The 15,377-nt window shown below is 41.7% G+C and overlaps 1 protein-coding gene across 1 annotated transcript in view; it reads right to left on the minus strand.

Annotated features, from left to right (window-relative positions):
• PTPRN2 (protein tyrosine phosphatase receptor type N2) overlaps positions 1-13,408 on the minus strand; it is a 644,732-nt gene extending 631,324 nt beyond the window's left edge. The window contains exon 1 of the mRNA XM_068673455.1: positions 13,132-13,408. Within this exon, the coding sequence (XP_068529556.1) occupies positions 13,132-13,264 (133 nt within the window). The 5' untranslated portion in view covers positions 13,265-13,408. The remainder of the gene's footprint in view (positions 1-13,131) is intronic.
• Between the last annotated feature and the right edge of the window lie 1,969 nt (positions 13,409-15,377).

The following is a 15,377-nucleotide window of genomic DNA, read 5'->3' on the forward strand; positions in this document are numbered from 1 at the left end:
CACACGTGTACTGGAATCCAAAGCACAATACAAAGGCATGGCATTTTTTGTACAGCCAAATTTATATTTATACTTCCCATGGCTATGGGAAGCCACTGGGAGCACTTTGATAGAGACAGAGACTTCTGGCTGGAACAGTTCTGCAAGCACAACATTTAACCTCGTGTATTTTCTGCCCACAGTGGCAAGAAATACTTAGCACTATGCTAACAGTTACTACTAAAAACTGACTTAATTTTATTTCTTATAAAATATTAGTGTTTCATGGGGTAATGAGCAAATTCTGGCATCATTTCCAATTCAGTTTCTGGGACTAAATCTTGTTTGTTTTTTTTGAGGAGAGTTTGTGTTTAGCCACATCTAGACTATTTACCTGCTTCAGGATTGTTCTGCCTTTAGTCAAAATGCCAAAATGTTACTGTAGATAAGCTTTTTTAAAGCAAGAGTGATTATCTGAAATCATCCCTTTCCTTTTTGCCCCACTTGACTGTTTTTTGATAATTCATCCCACAAATACCATGTGACATTGACAAAATTCTTATTGTAAAATCTGGAAAATATACAGGTATTTTATCAAACCTAAAAACTATCGCTTTATTGTCACTACATTATCATCTTCCTAACAAGCTCTTTAAACTTAAACACTGGCTTAAGAGAGTTCTGGGTCAAGTTAAAAGCACAGGAAAGCTCCTCGGAGGACTCAAGTTTATATTCAGCATGGATAAGAATGCAGCGGAAAAGGTGACTGAAGTTTTTAGCAATTTCCATAATGACTTCTCACTTGCTGCATTCTGTCCTACTTTCTTTCCCCACAGCTACCCAGTGGTCTCTCTTCTGTGGAGAAAATTCTCAATTGCCTCAAAGGGAAAATTCCTAATAATTTTTAATTCTATAGCAACGTACAATTTTCATAAAAAAAAAAAAAAAAAAAAAAAAAAAGCTTACATTTGCAAAAAGATGTATTTGCAGATTTAACTTTGCACCTCCTGAGATGAGACCAAGAATAAAAAGCTATTTCCAATTTCTCACATATGGAGAATAACTACACATAGATAATATATGAACTGAGAAATTGCAGAGTGAATACAAAATTCATTCATCTGGAGATTATCACAGGAATGTATATTTATTTGCTCTCTAACTACAAGATACCTGGTGTTCTCTCCTTGATCTTTAAGGTCCAGTTAAAGTTATTCTTTTGAGGGAGAGCTAGCAATGTGCATACTGGGGATCAGCTTTGGAAGAGGAGAAACAAACTCCTCCAGGTTTCTTGCAGTTGTAAAGCATCAGTTTTGGCACTAATCCTCCTTCAGAGATATGTTCGGTTAATTTGCATCTTCTCAAATGTAGGTTTTTACAGCCCATCCCAGATGTCACCAGATACCTACCCATCAGAGGAGAATGAAAACCAAAGCTTCTAACTCATCCTAAAGTGGTGTGCCATATCAATTAAGAACAAAGTAAATGACAGACAAAGTATTGTTATTGCAGAAGGCATTCCAAATAGCAGATTCAAAGCAATTTGAGGAATTCGTATCTATTCTCAATTTAAAAACCCTGCTCTAATTATCTTATCTGGCAATACCACAAATTCTTTAAGTAACCCTAAAGATGCACACGGGTGACAGTACTGTGAAATTTGTTATTACAGACTCTTCCAGTGTGTGAAATCTGGATGTTGTTAAAGTTCTCAAATACAAATGAAACAAAGTCCTGATTATATACAAATTCAAGGTATAATCAAAACTGCTTTGTAACCTACAGTGAAAGCAAAAGGGGGGAGCAGTCCCATTTCCTAAGTGACAAGAGCACTTCCCTATAGTTAAGCATATGCCTAAGTATTTGCATAGGCAATCAGAACCAAAATTAAACAGGCAGGCTTAATCATAGATTTCAGGTAACAAACTATTATAGAAACAGCTCTCTAGTGATTTATGACACGAAAAAAACTATCATCGTAATACCTGATGCATTATTCACAAATGAAATGTGACTAAAAATAGGTGTGCATAAACAGCGTGTAAAATACAGTGGAATGAACTAGTGTTGAGAAAGTACATAATGAAATTAATCTCTTTACAACAGAGCCGCTAGTTTACTGATTGTTTACTTTCGAAGACTCGGAAGAGGAGATGTTATGTACGGACTCCAGCAGAACAGAAAGAGGACACTATGCCAACTTCCACCGTGTCACATTTAAAGGCTATTTATTCCTAACACTCTCTCTTCCCCTTTTTTTCTGTTTTCGTGTTTCCCACATGTTTCTATCAGAATTCATTGCTTTCATTTATACACATTTGTATAATTAACTTCTGAAGCTCTACTTTACAAGCAAGTTATGTACTTTATCTAATGTGTATTCAGGAAGTGTCACATTTGCAGGCAGCAAATGAGCAAATGGTTTCTTTTTTTTTTTTTTTTTTTACAAACCAGGAAGGACTTTCCAAAGGTTACACAGCAATGGTGAAGCTGGTCAAACAGAGTTCTGTTAGCACAGCTGACAAGAGCTGAAGGGACCCAAAGGTGGAAAAAAATAAAAAAGGTAAGAATGACTCTTCACTCAACTGAAACCACAGTAGATACATTCTTCACCTGCTGGAAAATATGGGAGCTCCTGAGGGAAGGCTGTCTTCCAGACTGGAAAAGAGATGATGGAAAGTTGGCTAGAAAGACAATGTTCAAATATTTATTTGCTAATACCCTATCTTAAATAGAGCTAATCGTATTCTATAAAAACAGCTGTAGACAAGCCCTGTTCAAACATTTGATGTCTTAAATCACCTTAAATCCAGGAACTCTGGACTAAAACCAGCAACGTCAGAAGGAACTGGACCTGCAACATTTCTCATTTACACCAAACACTGAACAGTTCCAGGAAAACTGCTGGAACTTCATGAAAGGCTGGATGTTACACTTCTGTTGGGAGCAGAGTCTTCTCATGCAGTGATGAACCAGTTAATATTGCCCTAATACAGGATGGGTAAAAAGAAAGATAAGGAAAAGATGTCCACCCTGTTAAACAAGTAATAGGTGGCCAAACACACATATACCTCGGTTCACATTCTGGCACCTCCATACTGAGGCTTAAGTGAGTCCCTCCCTCTGTTTACACACACCCCTATTTAATTTAGTTTCTCTCTCTATAAAATTCATGCTGCATGACATAAACCTCCCTAAATTGCAAGCTCAGAGAAAGCAGCACAACTACGCTCCCAGTAGCCACCTGCACAGCCAGCCTGGCACTGGGGAGCTGAAAATTTCAGAGCTCCTTCCTATCTGCTGAACTAGAAAAACAGTTCCACAACCTGAAGATGATAATGTATTGTTCTAAAATCCTCTCAGGTAATTATTTAATTAGGAAAATTTGACAACTGGGTGTGATCAGATCCTCCATTCAAGCTGGATCGGATCCTTCATAAAAGCTGTGCTCTGCTTTCTAAAATGTCAGCCATTTGACAGCTGTTTATTCTCAAGCTTGTGTGCTGTGTCCATTTCCTCCTCCCTTCCCAGTTATTTACTTTCAGATTACCAACTCTATAGAGCAGGTGTTACCCAGAGAAACAAAAGCAAATGGACAGGGAAAAAAAAAAAGAAGCCCTCAACTGTAGATCTTTGTCTGGTAGGGTGGCATAAAACCAAACACGCAGAGTACTAAAACAGCCTTCCCATTCTGCTTTTTAAATGCTGTTTGATTATAGCATTATAAATTTTATCCTGCCTAAAAGTGTAATTGCTTCCGAAGAACATCGTTTCATTTTTCTGTCACTCTGAAGATGGAAAATAACAGATAGCACAGAAGATTGTAGTTAACTTTGTGGGGTTTTTTTCTTCAACATTTGTTTTTACTATTGTTGCATTCATTTTGAATAAGCAACTTTTATTGCTGCAATTTGACCATGGAAGTCATCCCCTGAATGTAATGCATGTTGGTAAATCATAGCTAAGAGCTGACCTAGTTAACCAAAATAAACCTTCAGATAGGTAGTGCTAACAAGAGTATTTTAAAATCTTTGGAATTTCAGTTCACACGGAAATTTCATTCAGTTCAAGGAAAGGGAACATTGCAGAACTGGACCCCAGATTTTAAGTGTTACAAAAAATAAATAAACTAAAAAGATGTTTCTTAAATATGGATCAAATGAAATCAAAAATCTAAAAGGAAAACACTCTGCTGAAGAATTTTTGGGGTTTATCGCTGTCAGCCATGTCACTAACTCCAAGATGTGTTCACCTTCATTCATTTGCCTGATATTTACTTTGGGATCTTGTCTTCATTAACATTCGTCTATTTCCAGAAACCCACGAGAGATGCCTAATTCCCAACTTCCCCTCCTTCCTCCTTTCTTTCTTCTTTGAGGACAAAGTAAGAAGTAGGATAGTGCCTGGTGACTACAGCCTTCTCCAACAAATGGGAGCAGTTGCTATAATCCATGCGGAGATGCCATGACTGTAGAAAACAGTGCTTAGCTGAGAAGACATGAGGACGGGACACAGAAGAAGCTGGGTACAATATTTTGCCAGTGTAAGAAACATTGCACTAACTCCATACTGGAATACTAAGCTGTGCTCAAATCTAGAAAAGGAATGGGCATGAAAAGAGCAATAGCTCACTGAAGATGTTTGATAGCCTAACATTTATCATATCAGATAGCAAATAAAGCATTCCACATTCCAAATTATAAATTATAACAAATCATTCTGCAAGAGAAATACACCATGATGTCCATATTCTTTAAAAATAGAATTAACATTCACATTCTTTAGTGGTGTCTTATCTCCATTAATCACAGATTATCATCCTTGCTGCTGTGTTTATAATTCACATCTGAAGAGTAAATAGAATATGAAATCTGACTTCCAAATCCTTTCTAACAGAAAGTTCAGGTTAATAGGAGACTCTCTTTTATAAGGACAACCCAAGTCAAAGTTTCATGCTGTGGAGAATTCAGGGGCACTATCAGCATAAAACAGTTCTATCCCCAAACGCACCTCCCTGTTGCCATTTCAGGGATACCAGCACTAACATCAGTCCTGCTATAACTCGTGAAAGAAGCTGTGACTTTTTTTTCTTTTTTTTCTTTTTTTTTTCTTTTTTCATTTCAGCAAAACCAATACCCTGTCCAAAGGCAAGATCAAGCATTTCCTGGCAGGAATACCATAAACAGTTGCTACTGCCAAACATTCTGTATTGCAAAGCTGCTGCCTGGTAATAGTTGAAAAAACACAGACCATTTCTTAGCACACAAACTCGTCATCAGGCCTGAGGATGAGACCTTCGCCTTCCAAGTAAAGCAACTGTCAGAAAGAACTGCTCTGAGTTCAGCTGAATTGTATTAACCACCCTTAGAAAGTTTTAGGGGAAAGATAGCCCTTCGGTGCAGACCAGAATGTTAATAAGGAAGAATATCTTTAGCCCTTTTAGGACAGCAAGAGATAGACAGGTAATTATCTCCTGCAGAATAATGGGAACAGAAAATGTTGATGTGCCAGAAATCCCGAGTATCTATCTTTCAGCACCAAAGATTGATTTTGGTAAGGTATTTTGTAGAATGTGTTGAGGTGCAAGCCTGAGAGATCAAAGACAAATGGGGAGGAGGGTAAACAAGTTTTTTCATGTGTCTGGGTGTTCCTGCCTTTTGCTGAATTTTGTAAGCTCATTATGTAATGAGTGCTTGGTCTCACTTGCATTATTTTCTCTGAGGGCATCTGGAAGTATATTACATTTTGGGAGGCATGTACATCCTTCTGCTTTACCTTGTACTTGTTGGCTCTGATTTCAAGCTTATGTAACCATCATTGCGTGCTGTTAAGCTATGACTGAAAGAAAAGACCTTACACCCACTACAACCAGCTGTACTTCCCATAAAACTTCTAGTCACTGATTTTTACGCCTTAAAATAGCTTGTTTTATCAACTTATTAGTTTGAGGCAAAGTAGGTATGCAATGTTATGTGCTAACTACCGGTTGAGAAAGGCTGTGCATCAGCAGACTGTTTAGTACTTGTCAAGTATGTTGCACTGAAAGAAACTCTAGAAAAAAATAGGATGCAGTAATTTCCTAAGCTACTTTACTTCTCAAAAATTCCTTCTCAAAAGGAATAAATTCTATAAAGCTAAGCCTTGCTAATCTTTTCAGAAAAAAAGTTTTTTAAGTTTTTGATGAGCACAGCTGTTCTGAATGCCCTACTGTTACTGGGAATGTTATAGTGTATTATTGACACTGTGAAATTGTTGAGATAAAAATAGAGTCATCCCAACCCCCCTCAAAGCAAAGGCCCTAAAACTCACATAGGAAAACTCAGTAATCCTACAGACACATTAACCTCCGTGCCCTTCATGCTCTCTCTTGACTGTCCAAAACCAGGAAGTCCCACGGTGCCTTCCTTCAGCTCTCCCACCACCAGACTCCCCCACGTTTGTCTATCATCTTACCTGCAGACCATTTACCTGCTCATTTACCTGCTTTATTTCCTTTACTCACTCACTCCAGTCTGTGCATTTCTTCCATCTCATTTGGAGGTCACTTTTATCTGTTTGCAATTACCAGAGGTGACTGTCTCAAGGAAAAATTTTTCCAGGTCTAGTGGAGTCCTTCAGCAGCATTACTCATTTCAGCCCCTTATGTGACAAACATGCTTGACAAACCACAGGATCTTCCTAACCAGCTTACTAGTGAGACCTACACATATCAAAGTCGTGCCTGTGGTTTTGAAGTAATACAGGAGGTGATCTTCAACCAACCTACCTTCACTTTAAGCTATGTCATTAGGCTCTCTTCAGTGGGGGAAGAAAGGTGAATGACTCCCCAGGTGTGCTTGCCTTTCCCCAAGCATAACCTGAGCGTCTGATTTTTGCATTGTTATGATGCAATACCAACCACGTAGATATTTATAGCCAGAGAGATAGTCTCCCTGTCCTGGGAATCTTACACAACAGAAGACAATACCAAGTGGAAAGGAATAGCTGCATTCTGGGAGATATTTATCTGACCTGTGTTAGCTATGTACATTTGGGAAAGAAAAATTGAAATGTATAAACTAGATCTAGGTTAAAAGGTACCTGGAGTGATTAGCTCAAATAATCACATTTAGTTAGATGAATCCCAGCTCTCACGTTAGGAGAACTTCATCCTTCTTTTCTATCCCCAGACAACTTTTCACAGTCTACACACATTACCTGACTCCCCTGTGGCCATAGTTTTGGCCTAAATGAATGAACTGATGTTTCTGCTTTTCCTTCCTGTCACCTTGCCTCATTTTCTCATGCCTCCACCAGGCCCATTGAACATCTCAATTTTGCTGCTGCGTTTGACTGGCTCCTCTATGAGAATGAGTAACCCCATCGAGTCATCAGTTTACATATTTGTAGAGCCTATACAACACATTAATCTTCATTCATGACCTTCAATTGCAATGCATTTACTTTAACACCTCATTTCTCATTTCCTTTTTTAAACATCCACATTCCCCAAATGCCTCTACTCCTTGGCCTCTCTTCTGATTGTTCCCCTGAAAACACGCTGTTTGTCTCTTCTTCTTCTGCATCTTCACCTGCTTGTTCTTTATCTGCAAACATAAAGCCATTTCACCAGCAAAAATATTACTTAACTTCCTAAACTTATCAAGAATGACCATGCTGAGCCTGACCAAAGGCACATCCAGCTCAGCATCCTGTCTTCAACGGAGATTAGCAGTGGCCTTTCCCTCTTGGATGCTTTCCATCCTTTTCCAGCTTTATCACCAGGACCAGGTTGATCTTGCCTTCAGTCTTCATTGGATGCCCTCCTAAATCTGCTTGTAAACACTAACACGGATTTTAGCAAGACCTTAAATATCCGGTTCTTGTAAGAATAGCTTCAGAGGTTTTTCAAAATTTTAGGCTTACAGTGAGGTCAAAACATTTATTGTTTTGAGGAAGCTGGCATATATACTATTTTGGGCTTCCTTCCTGTGGATTTGGATATATATGACCAAAGCCAATCACCTAAATGTAAGATCATATTCTTATGCTCTCTTACCAGACAATGTAAACCTGATCAACGAACCTCAGCTCCCCACTTATCAGTGGCCTCCACTGCCTTCAGGGACTGCAGTTGCCCTTTTCTCACTGAGGGCAGTCTCTCCACACTGATGTTTAAAAACATTGCTGTTCACTGTGGCAAAGTTCATTGCTGTTCACAGGCAACTGATTATTTATCATCAACGTGTCAACATCAAATACCCTTTGCTGTTAGCAGAACTACCCAAGTATTCCAGGATCTAACAGCGAGGAGTAGCCTCATTTCCTCTTGGTAGACTGACTGATGGCATGGCATGATGATGGTGCAGTATGATGAAGTTTTGGGGTCTGGTATTCTTCCTCGGTAACAAAAAAAGAAGTAAGACAACTAGAAATACTATTTTACTTCACCAAACAACAATGAGAAATGTTGAAGTATGCTCAGGTGCAAAGCAGAAAGGAGCTTGTATTTCCAGAACTTCATCTGTTTTCTCTCAATCAGGTAATCAGATAAAAGAAGAAAACCTCTCTAGAAATCCCATCCTATGGACAACCTCCAGAACACCCTGCAATGACTTCCTTTTACCTATAAATGAATTAATTCACTTCCTGTCTGTTTGAACCTCTCAACAAATACAAGTCAGATGACAGTAAAAGAAGGTGTGGACAATACATTTCAAGTTGAAAAGGATAGTGTAGAACAGTCATGACCTGATGCCAAAAAAATCCATGCATATTCTTACCTCCTTTTCAATGGAACTAGCAGATACACATACCTTGATATCAAGCTAGACATTAGCATTGCTTTTTGACATGACTGCTTACTTAGAAACATGTCTAGAATACAAGAAAGCAAGTAAATACTTTTGATGAAGCGAAAATTCTTGCATTGAATCCTTCACTTTATGAGTACATAGCACTGCCTTACTTAAATTATTGTCTTGTTAGGTTTCTTTGCTACCATTGTACCATAAATTACATATCATTAATAATTACATCAAAGCAATACGATACCAAAATAACTCCGTGCCTATAAGAAGTCCCAAATTACTCTGTCATGGCAAAGTCAAGCAATTCTATCTGCTGAACAGATGGTAACACTAATTCCCCTACTTTCTCAGCCAGTTGCTGCAAGACTCAACTGGAATTTTGATCCAAATGCTGTGGAAGTCAATGGGAAGGCTGACATTGACTTCAGTGAGCTACAGCTCAGCTCAAAGTCATGGCAGGAAGCAAAATTTAAGTCTAGTTTCAGTCATGGCTCTCCAAGATGGTTGACAATGAGAAATGAGAACAATAGTTAATTTTGTCATGGTAACATCCACCCAACAAGAACTAAAACAAGATCCACATTTTTGCCATTCCCCATGCAACAGCCACAGGCAAAGGCTCTCTATCACGACATCCTTTGCATCATATGTGAAGCACTGACTCAAAGCCAAAGGTTTTCTATTTTGTTATTTGTCCTACTATTTACTTCATCCTCTTGTAATGTAAGAATCCGCACTGAAGAAATTCTTTCCAACAATGGTAAATGAAATCCCTGTTCTTATTTCTTACTTCTGTTCAACTACAATCAAAGGAAATTCCTAACCTATGCTGAAATTATTTCTTTCCACCACTAAACATTCACACTGCACTTTTTGAAAGTCCTACAATTTACCCTACAATTTACATGCAACGTTATATAAAAGTCTTTGAGTAAAGTCAACCACATTTAAATGCTAACGAAATGTAACACGATCACAGCTATGGCTTGAAAGAATCTTACATGTTTATAAGTTGAAATTTGACCAACTTGTCTTTTTGTTAGTTAAAAATTAAAACCATAGGCATGCAACCGGCAGAAATTTGCAAATGATGATTTGAATACAACTTTGAAGGAACTTCTTACATGGTGCATGGAACAACTGCTTCTAGAAATTTCCACAGCAGTACACATTTAAGAAGAAACTTCAGATTAAAAAAAAAAAAAAAATCAGGATGATGAGCAGCACAAAGGATTAATTTCTATTCCCAAATTATACTCTCATTCACTGAAGGTTATATGCATCATTTTACACATTAGAGGTCAATGCGAAGGCACTGCAGCATGCCCAGACTTACTCTCTTTACCAGTATATATCAGAATGACTATATATATGGTATATACCAGTATATATTGGAATGACTTCTACTATAAATTATTTTAGGACTAATGAAATAATTTGATAATCAATGTTCACAGTTTACTTTGGTCTCTACTTCACCCAGCATATCTACTACGAAAATTAGAAGTTTAACTATGAAGTTTAAATATGAAAATTTTAAGATTAACTTATTCCTCAGCATAATCATTTGCTAATAAAAAAAAAAAAGTTAATTATAAAAAAAAAACTATACAGCCATCATTACAGGAGCAGAACAATCCAAGTCTGAAGAATTTAGCAGGCATAATTGGGATAGATTGTTTACAGGAGATTACTTTGTAAAACACTTTTTAAAAAGTTCCACAATCTCAAATGGATTGTGTTTTATAAACAAATAAAGATTAATTTAGAATATTAAATTCCCAGTCCTGCTGTTTCACCAAAGACTAATGAACACTAAAATGTACTCAGTGTATTTTTTGTTGTGGAAAGATAATATCTTTCCTGGGCTAAACCTGGGAAAGAGGCAGAGAGAGAAGGGCCGTACTTTTCCTTGTTTGTTCACATTTTAAAAACTACTATAAATGTCAAGAAATGGAAGAAGCAGAAGACAATATGTGCTCTTGTTGAGAATAGCATCTTATAAAAACACCTCCCCACAGGAACAATCTACAAAGCCTCATGAATTATACAGGCAGAAGAAGCACAAATCCAAAGATACATTATTTTATTTAATTATGACTTTAAAACTTCCAACTTCCTAAACAAGTTTGTAAGTATGTGACAAAAGAAACAGATCACCATTTGGAGATGACTACCATGATGGAAAGCACAGAGAAAAGTTGAGGAAAAAAAAAGACAAAAAGAACAAAATAAGATGAAAACACCCCATAAAATAATAAAGGTCATAAACTTCTACTTCAGAATCAGCTTTTAGGAAGACTTTCTGAAACACTTAATAGAAACAAATTAATACAAAAAAAAAAAAAAAACTGTTTCTGTAATTACATGGCTTTTAAAGCAGTTTCCAGCATGTGTTACAGAGGTTTTATAATGCATGTGTTTAATTTTCAGTTAAAGATAATGGGACTGTCCAAGAAGAAACTAAATGGGTATCTTCCACCTATAATCATAAAGAATCCCCAGACTCAGATACCTTGTAAAATTACATTTGCATCTCCTCTTTGTGCCTAAAAATTGCAGTCTACAGTTGTATGGAATCTACTATAATAGATAGTCCGAACTCGAGATTACTAAGATTGGTAACACTGGTCGATAAAAGAAAGAAGGGAACTCTAAAAGAAGGGACAGCTAAAACTGTTTCAGTTTCAGCAATGCAAACATTTTCCTGCATCTTGTCAAATGCAATAAACCCTTCCCCCTCTTTCAGAACTGTGAGATATCAGATATTTCCCCATCCCAGACAGAAGTAGAAAGGTTGAACTTGCTTCGCTGCTATTGACAGATCTCTGAACCATACCTCCTAGACCACTGGATTCACTGTGTAAATGCAGCCTGCTCTGCCCCCACTCCTTTCCAAGGACAGCCTTTACAGGCTGGCAGGCATCCTTGCTGAGGCAGAAGCACAGGGAAGCTACAGGGAAGTGACAAACACACAAACATTGCTTTGTAGCTACAACACACTGAAAAATATTTTGTGACCCAGATTGATTGGCAGTTCATGTTTAGGGAGAGTGAATCAAAATCTGGCTAGTTTGAAAGCACAATGCATAACCCAGCACATTATTATTAAACATAAAAATTGCAGCTCTTACTTTCAGTATTTTTATGCAAGCTTTCTCCCCAGAAGATTAGGAGAAACAGTCTATATCTATAGCAACCAGGAGAGAGAGAAGGAAGGGAGGGGTATATCCAGTCCAAAATGTTTCTCCTTAAAACCTTGCATCACCACCTTCACTAGAGCAAGCATTTAATAGATCATTTTTATTGCCACTTGACTCAAGCCTCATTAAAAAAAAAAAAAAAAAAAAAGTCAGCTGATTTTAATTCTTCCTTAATAAACAGAGCATACATGAGGATACTTTTGTGAAAGGCTTGCTTTGTTACTGAAAGTCATTTTATATTTTGTCTTCCGAAGAAAAGGTTTCTTAGAGACAGCTAGTTTAGCTTTCACTCTCTGATCCCCATAACCACTCTAGGTAGCTCTTAAACTGGGACAAAAAACAAGTTTCGACCTTCTTGGTTTAAGGTGAGTTTGGGGAAGATACTGCAAGTGAAGTGAGACTGACTGTGTTAACACGTATCGTTGGAGACAATTCTGGTGAGCCTCAGTGCAAGGGGAGGACTGACTGCCTGGGAGGGTCACAGGGGAGAACAGCATCGACCCTGAGCGCACAGAGTTTGTTTTCAGGACCCCTCCTTGCTCATGAGGAGGATTTTAGTAGGTGGGGAGTTCTCCTCTAGATGTCAAATCCAGAAGGTGTCCTCTAAAAGAGGAGGGGGTTTGTCTGGGCACATCTCAGCAGAAGGAGGCTGCTTAATGGTCTTCGTGGGGTTGGACTGGGTATTTTTAAACGCCTCTAAACCACCCTTAACCACCTCAGCCCTGCTGATTCCCACCTCCAGCAGAACGACTGAGGGGTGGTCACCCCCAAAAGCCGGGGGTCTGTGGCCTAGGGTCCTGCATTTTCCAATGATGATGGCTGAAACCCCTCAGCTGGGGCGAGGGGCAAACGCTTCGAGGCTGGCTGCCTCCCCACTGCACCACCCCGACTTCAGGGGCCTCGGTGCAACTTCGCAGCGCTGAGGGGAGCCCAAGAGCCTCGTCCCCCCCCGGTGCATCCCCCCTGGGACGGGCGGGCGAGCCGGGAGGGAGCCGGGGAGCCCGGTGGCGAGCTGAGGATGCCGGTGGCCGTGAGGTGAGCGGAGGACGGGCGCGGCCGCCCGTGTGAGGCCGGCAGCTCCCGAGGGAGGGCAGGAGGGGAACAGCTCGGCCCCGCTGCCCGCCAGCCCCCCTGGGCCCCCCACCCCGCTCCCCACTCACCGATCCGCGCCTCGCCGGCGGAGGGCGGCTGGCTGCGCGGGGCGGCGGCGGCGACGACCTGCAGCAGCAGAAGCAGCAGCACCGCCGGCAGCAGCAGCAGCAGAGGGACGACGGAGCCGAGCGCCCCCATCATGCCTGGCCCATCGCAGGCTGCCTCCCCGCCGCTCCCTTGCCCGCCGCCGCCGGCCCCCCTCACTCCATGCCGCCCGCTTTCCCTTTCGCCTTCTCCCGCAGCCGGTTCAACACCCAGGACAGCGACCGCCGCCGAGCCGGCTCCGCTCCGCTCCGCTCCGCCCCGGCCCGCCCGGCGGAGGCGGGGGGCTGCCCCTTCCCGCTCGGCGGCGCCGCCTCCCCGCTGCCTGCTGAAGGCTCCCGGCTCCCTCCTTCCCCGCCCGGGGGCGCCCGGACCCGCGGGGAGAACCGGGGACGAGGCCGGGGGCTGCCCCCGAGCCCCGGGGGGCTCTGAGCCTGCCCCGGGTGTGAGGCGCCGGAGCCTTCCCGCTTAAAGCCCCCACACGAAGATGGCCGAGAATGGGGCGTTGGAGGACGGCGGTGGGGGTTGTTCAGTGCGACTGCCTCACATAAACCCAGTGCAGCCCGTGTCAAAGTTTTGTCCTAGAAAATGCGCTAGCTGGGTGGATTCCCCTTGTGGCCTCCCCAATAGTCTTTTATTTACGTTAGGGTTTTTCCACAGAAAAGTACTTGCCTTGCTGCAGGACGTTGTGAGGCATCAGGCCAGCATCTCCAGCACCTGAGGCACTTATGGTCCCCTCATCCTCCACCTCCTGTCGCCATCCCCAGCCTCTCTGGGACTGGGAGCACTGGGTCCACCTCTGGGAGGGAGCAGCAGGCTCAGGCACAAACACAGAACTGAGGGAGCTGGGGTTTTTAGTCTGGAGCAGAGGAGGCTCAGGGAGACCTTATTGCCCTCTACAATTACCTGAAAGGAAGGTGTGGGGAGCTGGGGGTCAGCCTCTTCTCACAGGTAGACAGTGACAGGACCAGAGGGAATGGGCTCAAGTTGTGCCAGGGAAGGTTCAGGTTGGAAATGAGGAGACATTTCTTCTCAGAAAGAGCAGTCAGGCATTGGGACAGGTTGCCCAGGGAGGTGGTGGAGTCACCGTCCCTGGGGGTGATCAAGGACGTGGTGCTTGGGGACATCGTTTAGTGGTGACATTGGTGGCAGGGGGATGGTTGGACCAGATGATCGTGGAGGTCTCTTCCAACCTTACTGATTCTATAATTTTTCTGTGATTGACCGCCTCTTCATTCACAAACTCTCAGTGTCACATACTGAGTCTTCAACGCAGCAATTTGCAGTCCCCAGTGCAGCTGCTGTGTTTGCTGGCAGGAGATCTGTGTTTGGACAGGACACCCAGCTCTGTGTTGCTGTGAGGGATGACTGGGTCCCAGCCCCCTCCGTCACCCCAACATCCATCTGCCTAATTCCTCTCTTGCTGCTGAAGTTCAGATTCTTCCAAACGTCTTCATACTTGAGGTAAACAGCTCTTTACTCTCTGACAAACTTCATCCGTGACTTTAGTCAGAGTCATGACAGACACACACAAAGGTACTTTAAAGGATTAAAATTTGTAATACATGAAACGACTTTGCCAAAGACCAGAAAATTAAGAAAGCCTACAGTACAAACCGATCCTGGAAAAGCATGGGGTGGCTGAAGGGCTTTCTGCGGCCACTTTCCCACCAGCTCTTCTTCCTTGCTCACAAAAGTGGCAGCTGGACCTGGATCAACACATGGCATCCAGCCACCACAGCTGGGACCATGAGGTGGTTAGGCCAAAGCTGGTGGCCCAGGGGCAAGCCTTGCCCCAGGCTCTGGGTACAGGGTTGCATGGAGGTCTGCAGGGCCCAAACAGGGCTTTTACAGCTCTTGGTGCCCTGATGAACAGTTGCAGACTCCTGTTTTACTCAGGGAATAGCATGAACCTCTATGCTAGGGAAGAGCCATGGTTTCTAGAGCTTAGTGCAAAGTCCCCTCCTTTGCTGGGTGGGTAAGGCTAGCATCTTGGCTTCAATCAAGAACAATATTTGATTCAGAAAACAGAAATTTCAAAAAAAATATATGGACGCTAGTTGCTGGGTGCTGGCCCAAGGTTTTCAAAAGGGATGGGTGATGTTTTGAAGCATTTCTGTCCTTGAGGTCTGTTACATGCTTGCTTACACCTTGCCTGGGGGTGGTTTCATGAACCCAAAAGGTCCCTTTAAGCCAAATGTTCTTTACCTCA

Source organism: Anas acuta, chromosome 2 (assembly GCF_963932015.1).
Source record: "Anas acuta chromosome 2, bAnaAcu1.1, whole genome shotgun sequence".
NCBI lineage: Eukaryota > Metazoa > Chordata > Aves > Anseriformes > Anatidae > Anas > Anas acuta.